General features: G+C 40.8%; 1 protein-coding gene across 1 annotated transcript in view; it reads left to right on the top strand.

Annotated features, from left to right (window-relative positions):
- CAV2 (caveolin 2) overlaps window positions 1-4,004 on the top strand; it is a 9,147-nt gene extending 5,143 nt beyond the window's left edge. The window contains exon 3 of the mRNA XM_021384876.1: window positions 1,943-4,004. Within this exon, the coding sequence (XP_021240551.1) occupies window positions 1,943-2,093 (151 nt within the window). The 3' untranslated portion in view covers window positions 2,094-4,004. The remainder of the gene's footprint in view (window positions 1-1,942) is intronic.

The following is a 9,826-nucleotide window of genomic DNA, read 5'->3' as shown; positions in this document are numbered from 1 at the left end:
GCAGCAGAGGAGCAGTAGCTTTTATAAACTAACTGAAATGGAAAATGGGTGAAGTCAACACAAGCTGAGTAGCCATTTCTGGTGTTTTCCCTGTGTTGGTTAGAGAAGTTTTTTCCCCTTGCGTCATTGACGTTCATCAACTTTATTGTGAAGCCCTGATTTTTGTTTCTATAAATTATCTATTCCATACACAGTGATACTAAAAGTGATTAATAAACATGCAGTTTGCAGAGTTCAGTTTAAAACTACTGATACCGTGTTCCAGTAGCACTCTCAGTTCTATGTGCTGTGTGTTTTACTAGCTATTTCAGCAGAGACAAAGAAAGAGAAGGTTTTAGAAAAACTATTCTTGCTTAAATCCATCTGGGCTAGCTTGGAGTGCAGCACAGACACGCTAGCATACAGCTTGCACTGTACGATAAAAGCCCAGAATCCAGTTAAACATTGAAAATAATTCTTACATTCTTACTCTTTAGGTATCTAAGCTTTAATTCTTTTAACTGTGACAGTTGTTTTTTTTTTTTTTTCTACACTGTTATTCTGAGTAGTACTAACTGGAAACACACAATATTTACTTAGATACTTTTCAAACCTGTGACAAAATAATAAATTAAATGTTTTGCACAATACTTCCAACCAAAGTCAGTGAGAGTTCTGCAACTGAACTTTGTTGAACCTCCAAGACTGGGATCTTAAATCTTGAATGCAACAGCAAACTGGAACAGCTCATTATCTCTATCAGAAGGATCTATAGCTTCTTCTGCCTCACGTAGGAAATAAATATGTTACATATGGTGCAGAGATTTTTGAAAACTTTGTTCTAGCATGACTTCAGTATTACATATATTATATTATGCATGCATGTAATTTGTTTGCACCCAAATAAGAGCACCCAGCTTAGTGAATGGCCAGGGGTTTGGGCCGGGAAGTGATTAAAAAAGGAGGACAACTGGTGCTGGTGTGGTCATTGATCTCACATGTGGCAGCCCTGGTGTGCCAGCCATATGTGCACGCCTGGCTCCCCTCTGCTGTCAGTGCACTTAGCTTAAGCCATCGCTAATGACATTGCCTTGGAGTCGGGACATATGGAGAGCGTACATGGATGATTACTGTGCTCAGCAGACTGAGAGCACAATTCTTTCACGTACAGAAGGGGATAAAAGGATCATTTCCCTAAACAAGAGTTTTGACCTCATCCTGCTTCTTTGTTACTCACCCATAAGTGAAAAGCTTCACATTAGCAACAAGATCCCATGTATCTGAGGTTTGGCATGTCTTTGTACTACAGCAATTAAATGTAATTCAGTATTGCTCTACTGTTTCTGTGTTATTGTAACAACTTTACCATTGGTCTTAGATTGGCAAGAATGAAGTATGAATGGCAAGGTGTGTGTATGTGCAAGTGATAGAAAAGAAACACCGGAAGATACATCAGTGCAAGGGACACAAGAATGCCCTGAAGGGATCATAAAGAGCTCTGTTCCCAGTTGATCAAACTGGGGAATGTATGGTTTCTTTCAAGTTCCAGAGACCCCACTCCTGACTCCTTAAAGGACCTATCCTTAACCACAGGTTGCAGCATCACCTCCAGCAGCAGGAAGAGAACAGCAAAAGTTCACCCATATAGCAGGCATGGCCAAAGGTGAGCTCAGTGTTGCCAGTTAGGAAGAAGCAGAGACGTGACGAGGACTGACAAGGTGTTGCACACAAGTGAGCCCAACCAGAGAAGCACGTATGTCATGGTGCTTATGCATGCGTAGGTGTGAGGCTGTGAGTGAACAAAATCAATGGAGAATGAGTGCAAGATTCCAAAATAGACTTGTTTAAGACATTTAAAGTAATATCGTCTTTCTTTTCCTTAAGGTCTCACACTTTTCTTCTCTCTATTGCCCTGTGCTATGGCAGCAGTGATCTCACAGATCTTCCATTTGCTCTTTTTCAGGGTTGTGGTGCCTTTTGTGAGAACCTGTCTCATGGTCTTGCCTTCAGTGCAAACCGTATGGAAGAGCCTGACAGATGTTTTTGTCGCACCATTCTTTCATAGCGTAGGCCGATGCTTTGCCATGGTTAATATACGTCTGGATCAAGAGTAACTGTCAGGGTTGCAACACTGCTGTAATTGTAGATGGTGTTATACCTCTTTCTGATGTAACATGCAAGCACTTACCATTCATTCCAACTGATTAAGATGATAATGGCTGGTTAAGTGGGAACATGCTATTATTCTAAAACTCATTTATTTTCAGGGAATCAATTTAAGACTAAGTAGGCAGTTTTCATATCTAACTATTTTAACAATAGAATAAACGTGGAGTATGTTGGCAACACTTTATTTTAATGGTACGTTGATTGTCGGATTGCAGAAAAATTCTCTTAAAAGGTTTAATTGCCACCACTGTGATAACGATTGGCATTATTACGATAAATATTTAAGTTAGTAGGCTGGGATACTTTGGGTGAGAATGATCTCTAGGGTTTCACACTGATTTTACTGCAATTCCTACAAGGATTGTTTTTGGCCCTCACTATGCTGAATGATATACTCAGTCCATTATTATCTGCATTTAAAATGAAGGACAGGAGGCATGAGCATACAGAGAAGTTAACTTTTCCATAATTCTCCTGTACTGGGGAAAAAGCTCCCTAGAAGGTTATCCCTTAAAATAAGGTGTTACCTAATGATGTGGAATATCAGCTGATCTGTATATTTTATTTAATAAGAGGTTAACTTTGCTGTATATTTTGTACCTTTGTAAATGGCACATGATGAGCTTTCTTTGAAGCATTATTTCTATAGTATTTGAACTCTAACAAACTTACTAGGCAGCAAGAGTGAGAAACTGCAAAGAAAAAGTGACTTTAGATAACTAAAATGTCAATGTATAAATTATGCAGATATTTTAGCATTGCTGTGCAATTCTAGTATATCCATTATATATAGTCGTGTGCAAAAGAAAAGAGTAAGTTTTTTTCATACAAGACTATGCAAAAGAGCTGAAAATATCTGTTTATGAGAAGTGTTTTTGTATTAAAAAATGGACTGTAGTAAATGCAACCCTGCCTATTTCTGTGTATTATCTGTGTGGACATTGGGATATTTAAAATGATAGATATTATGCTGGCACTTTAACTAAGTAACTCCTCATCTACTGACTTGACTCTCCATGTTGCTTATTACTGCTTTAAGGCCTAACCTGTAACAAAGCCCTTTTTCCATCTGCACCTAATATGGCTTGTAAACCAGAGTAACAGAACCTATGCAAAGGTACACTGAAGTTACATTAGCTTTCTAATGGGTTTATGCTGCTGTTTTTTCTGCCATTGTAAAATGTTTGTATGATTTAGAATTTTATTTTCTAAAATGGTGTCACAGATTCTTATCAAAAAGGATATAAAATAATAAAATAATAAAATATCAGCTTTTTCCAATTGTCAACTTTATTTTTTCAGGTTTTTCAGCTTTTTAAAAAGCTCATAAAATGCTGAACAGTATGGAATACTTCCAAAATGTGAGAGAGGGAAAAGAAGTGGATAAGCATCAGTACTGTTCCACTATTATCCACTTATTATTATCCACTATTATCCACTTAACTTGTAGAGGAAAATTATGTATCTCTTTGTGTATCTGATGCAGGTCTTTTGGTGTGGAATTTTGGCTGTATTCAGCAAAAAGCTTAATTCTTCTTAAGAGTGCATGCTTTATTTACAAATGAGCTGCAGAATTTTCTTACTCATTGGCCTACAGAAACTAGCTAACACTGCGTATTTTTTGCACATTAAGAACATCTTTGTACATTAAGAACTTCTATTTGTCACAGTTAGAGAGGGATTCATATGGCTTTTGAAAACTGGACCCTAATGACTAGTACATACCAAGACTTCTATGGAATTTGGTCTTCTTGCAGAAATTAGCTTGCTCTTCAGATGCGTTCTTCAAAATATCTTTCTTCTGTTAAAATTGAAGTATTTCTGCTGAAAATAAAGATTGATCAGTCCAGGCATGACTTCTTTTGAGATTTTTTTGTCTTCTACAAAGCCCAAGGATGTTTACAAAGATACTTTCCACACCAAAAAAAAAATATCGCTAGAGTGAATTAATTAACCAGAAAAGTGTCTTGAATCAGTAATAGTTTGTTGGTCTAAAAGGAGCCCTGTAAAAGCCTGAAATGTGAGAGATCTCAGGTGTGCATCCAACCATAAGATAAGGAAAAATAGAGCCATTTAGGTTATGTACTACTGGATATATGCACTCAATAGCTTACTGAAGTCTTCCAGCTCTAGCTACCACAGAGAATAACACAGAATGATTTGCTTAGTTCTTTTGATTTGAGCCTTTCAATTTGTCATTAACTGGTTCTTTTCACCATTCCTCTGTTACTGTGCATCTGCCTCAGACAGCGCTAGATTCCAGTATTCATGGACTTCAGGATGTGACAGTTGTGACAAATAACAAAGCCCTGCCATTACTGATACTGTCCATGGACAACAGGAACTGAATGTGTGCTGGCTCTGAACTGTGTTTGTAGACGTAGGATCCATTCCTTAAATTCATTTCTAATTGTTTTGAAATGTGGACAAATGATACCAGCTGGCACCGTCACAGCAACTTACAAATAAGAATTTAGGCAAAAGGGGGAATACAGAAACTTATTCTCTGCTACAAATCTAGGAAAATTTGCACCTGATTCAGATCATCTGCTTTGAATTCTGCACCCTCTTCCCCTCTGTGAAACAGGGAAAATGTCGTTGCTCAAAGCAACTTTCCATCATTATGGTAGAGTTGTGAAGACAAGTAAAAAAGTGTGAGATGTTCCAATTCCAACCTGTTTTTTGTTACTGCAGACCTTACATTTACAAACAAGAATTGGAGATTCAGTTATGTCATGCATAATGTTTCGGTATCATGTTTTTCATGGAGGTCACAAGTAACAGACAGAAATAACCCCATTTGTCTTCATGGGCTTTTTTCTTTTAACTCACAATGAAATCTATCCTGCCCCACTGTGAGAACAATTTCTTAAAATCCTTCTAATCTGACTGTAGAACTTAGATATTTATATCCGATATTTCCACACCCTACTTGTTCACCACATAAATTGGCACAAATTCTTAACGGAAACTTTGAGATCTTAGTAAATCAGGGCCCTTCTCCACCTACCCAGAAAGCTCACCCAGACATACACCAACTGAAAAATTTGGAACATCCCTGCAGCTCTGGGACCTCAGACCACACATTGACATTTAATGGAAGCCAAAGAATGGTAAGCCCATTATCTTTACAGGGTGTGATCTTTTTTCCCCCACCTGCAGAGATAAAACTATTGCTGTTAAGCTGCACTAACTCTGTTTTAAAAATACGTGGATAAAAACATGGTTTTTTTTCAAGAAAAAGAAAATGGAACACAATCAACCTCTGGACGCTCTGCTGGTGGTGTCTGTTAGTACATTGTGTTCATGAAGACCTCCAGTGAGCACACAGAACCACCAGTTATGCGTTAAAAACTGAGGTGCTTTCTTCAGGTAGGGTTTTACAACTGGGGGGTGAATTATTAAGGCTATTTTTAAGCTGGTGACACTGATCTTCCAAAGCTTATTTCAACAAAAAGAAAATGTCTTCTGTAGAGACAATCCAGAGAAGCTAGGATGGGTTCCGGCTCTGAATCATCCTCCAGAGAAGAGTTTCTGCTGTGATTAATGCAAAATGTTTGTCTTGGCTTGGGTCCTTTCCTCTGCTGCATAAAAAAAAAAAAATTGTTTCCTCCAAGAATTGTGCAGGCCTATGGAAGCAATCTAAGTATCTAAGCAGCTGAACAGGCTCTTCTCCATGTATGTCTCTCCTAATCTCCTAGTTTAGATGTTAGGAGGAAATTCTTTACTCAGAGGATGGTGAGGCAGTGGCACGGGCTGCCCAGAGAAGCCCTGGGTGCCCTGTCCCTGGAGGTGCTCAAGTCCAGGCTGGATAGGGTGCAGGGCAGCCTGAGCTGGTGGGTGGCAACCTGCCCACAGCAGGGGGTTGGAATGAGATGGTGTTTAATGTCCCTTCCAATCCCAAACCATTTTATGATTCTGTAATTCAATGATCTCAGTGACAAAAAATCACATCTTATGTAAGCCTCAGGGAGGGAGTGCTGGAGTCCCATGAGAGGGACTAGTTCTTAGACTGCTGTTTCTACACAATACAGTTAATAACATGCTAGAACTGGCCAAATGGCACAGAATAGTGTTGACACCAACAAGCATTCATGGCTCAGCTTGGTATTGTCCGGGAACCTGATACTGAAAAGAGTTGAGAAAAGAGTGACCCAAATTGCTCAGGGCCTGGAAAACTTACCTTCAGCTGAGAGAATTAAAGCTTTCAATCTATTTTCCTCACCAACCAAGGCGGTTACAAGCTACCTTGATTGAGACCTAGAAGGACTATCTATAATACAAGATGTACATACCTAACACAGGATTGAAATGATAGACAGACATTTAAATCCAAAACTGTAATCCCTGTCCAGATGCCACCCAGCTAGGAACATGTTTAAACTCAGAAGGCACCTCCCTTTCGTGTAACTTTCCCTCAGCACTTACAGTTTTACTTTGGTCATGCCTAGAACTGCCCTTGTTTGAGCAACTTGGCATCTTATTCACACCCAAGCCCAATCAGAATCCCAAAATAAGGGAAGAGAGTGCCCTGATCACCTGAAAATACACTGACTGCATGTCAGCAGAGTAGGGCACTTCCCAAAATATGCTTTCCCAGGAATCCAAATGCATTAGCACACCTCAGATAGGCAAAATTGATCGCAGGTCTCTCACTTGTTGGATTACACTTCTAGCCCTCAGGCTGTTGTGAAATGTGCTACGGCAGCAGCACCTCCACTTAAAAGGAAATCACTCATACCTGGAGGTTATGAGAAGAAAGGGATGTGAGGGCAGCTCATCATCTCTCCTGAGGAAATGTCTCCTCTGACACAAGGAATAAATGGGCCAAGTAACAAAAAAGCATGTATGAGAGACGGTCCTATATTCTGGTATAGGACTGAGGCAAGAGCACACACCTCAGCGGAAAAAATCTGATTCAGTGAGATGTAATTTAAACCATGGACAGCCTCCAGAATGGGGACAGAATGACCATCGTGAATTCTCTGAGACTGAAAGTCTGTACATCATGGAACAGGGAAAGCAATGGTCTGTGCTTTAAGCCCATCCCAGTGCCTGTTATCACGCAGCAGGGTAAGCACTCTATTCAGAGCTGATAAAAGCTCACTACCAACAGCTCTGGCAGCTCGGGCCTTCAGCCAGCAAACCATCCAAAAATGCACATAAAAGGATGCACTTCAGCAGATGAACAGAAGACACTACAACCCCAGTGATTTTCCTCTCCTAAGCCTTAGGTTTTTAAGCATGCTGCGTAAGGCAGGCTGCTGGTGGGCAGGCTGTTATCTGACAACCTCGCTGCTGCTGCAGCTGTACATAAAGTATACCAATTCTCGGGCTGATTCCAATCTCTCTAGCATTGTCATGCAAGTATCAGGAGTATTGCTAATACCATAATTGGAATAATTACACAACTTTAGGGGGAGGAGTGGAGTGAGAGGCAGTGTTTGATACCAGACAAAGACACGCAGTGAGCAGCCATGCACATTTAGTTCAGCTTTGTGACTCATTTTCTGACACTATTTTTTGAGGAATTTTTTCCAGTCCAATTCTTGCTTTTTGGAAGAAATGTTTCCTGCCAGTACCAAGGATTTTTCTTCTTCTCAGAATCAGAAAAACTGCTCCCACCTTGCATGCACTCGGCTCCATGTTTACAGTCCGCTCTCAATTAAGGCAATTCCAAGATCTGGAAGTTGAGTTAAAGCAAAACTTTGGAGCATAAAATGTTTTTAAAACTAGACTTGAAACGCCTAGAGTTGGTGTGATGGAAAAAGAAGAAGTGCAGCGAGGTGGCCAGCTAGTTAACACATGTTCTGTTCAGCAGCTGCCCTGGGCTGCCACCAGTACAGCAAAGCACAATGAGAAGAAGCTTGGGTGGCATTTTCAAGGCCAGCTGTGTGCCTGCAATCCATGGCAATTTTAGGCTACTCCTGGTTAATCCATTCACAGTAGGTAGGAGGGGACCAAAGCCTTTGCACTTTCAGAAGGTTCCTGCAAGCCTTTGCCATGCTCTTTCCAGATGAGTATCCTGCTCCTCTGTACAGCACCACAGCTCCTTGCGGAGCTCCTTTGCTCCTCTGCTGGGATTCATCTCATGAAGTTTATCATCAATTCCGCCAGCTCCCACTATTTCTCTAACTGTGACAGTGTTGTATAATTCGGAAATTTCTTCCAAAGGGTGTTGAAGTTCTGCAGAAACCATTCCAGGAGTAATTACTGCTTCAAATGAACCAATGAATTTACTATTTTTAGTCATCCTTGAGATATGCAGTAATACTGAATAACGGGCCAAGATCTTCCTTTCAGTACTTGAGGGGAGCTTATAAGCAGGAGGGGGACTACATTTTACGTGGGCAGATGGTGATAGAACAAGAGGGAATGGCTGTAAACTACAAGAGGGGAGACTTATGTTAGATATTATAAGGAAATTCTTTACTCAGAAGGTGTTGAGGCACTGGCACAGGCTGCTCAGAGAAGCTGTGGGTGCTTCATCCCTGGAAGCACTCAAGGCCAGGCTGGATGGGGCCCTGAACAGCCTGAGCTGGTGGGTGGCAGCCTTGCCCACAGCAGAGGAATTGGAATGGGATGGGCCCCTTCCAGCCCAAGGCATTCTACAATCTTCTGATGTATGTGCAGGACGCTGACTAGATACGAAGCTTTTCTAGATACAAAAACTGTAACTGTAATGAGGAGAAGGGGGTATTTTTTTAGTTATTGTTTTTCTTTTTCAGATGAATAGAAAAATCCTAGAAACAGTCTTTCAGTCCATACATTTGCTTTTACGCACATACTCAAGTGTTTGGGCAGTTGTGGATATTTTAAGGATGGCCTAAGTGAGTTATCATGTCAGTTAAAAAAAGTGCTTCTAAAAATGACGACTAACTTGAAAAGCTGGAAAACATCCGTCCACAGTTCTAAAGTTTAGGAGCAATAAAAACACTTAAAGTTCACTGTTCCCTGATGGCCATATCAGAACTACACAGGCTGCATCCCCAACAGGTGCATTTATTTACATTTACCAAGCCTTCGTCATCACATCCAATGGCCTGTTTAAGGTCTTCTCTGTTGAACTGCCAAAGCTGAATACACTGCATTAAGGCTGTTCTACTCCTCTTGCTGTAATTCTGTGCTTGCTGGCGTAACACTAAGGTCCCCATTTTCCTGTTAATGCTATAAATCTAACGCCACGCTCTGACTTACTAAGAGAAAAACAACGGCTGCAAAAATAAAAATAAAATAAATGTTTAAAAAAGGGCTGAATGTGACTTGGGGTTTTAGATATACAGTGCTGTGTACAGCAGCTGTGCCCTGGACCATGCTGGACCCAGTAATGGATCTCTACAGATTTTCCCCTTATGTACGCCCCTAGGCTTATGAGAGGCCCTGAGAACAGCGCACGGCCAAACACCAGTGTCACACCGCACCTCTCAAAGTGAAGTCCCAGCGGTTAACATGAGCGGTGGACATGGGTCAGCCTCCTCCCAGGAAAAATACAGTACAGTTAGCATGAGGGACTGTTAAATATTTGCATAGTTTTGAAATGAACCAGTTGAGAAAATTTCTTTCTCTTCAACCCGAGGATGTCCATGTTTCCCCATTTGTTCCTGGGACAGTGTCAGGACCATTGTCAGAGGAGGGGGGTCCTATCAGCGCCTCTCTCGGGCAGCGCTGCTCAAGTTTT

Source organism: Numida meleagris, chromosome 1 (assembly GCF_002078875.1).
Source record: "Numida meleagris isolate 19003 breed g44 Domestic line chromosome 1, NumMel1.0, whole genome shotgun sequence".
Taxonomy (NCBI): Eukaryota; Metazoa; Chordata; class Aves; order Galliformes; family Numididae; genus Numida; species Numida meleagris.
This window is presented reverse-complemented; position numbering and strand designations above follow the sequence as displayed.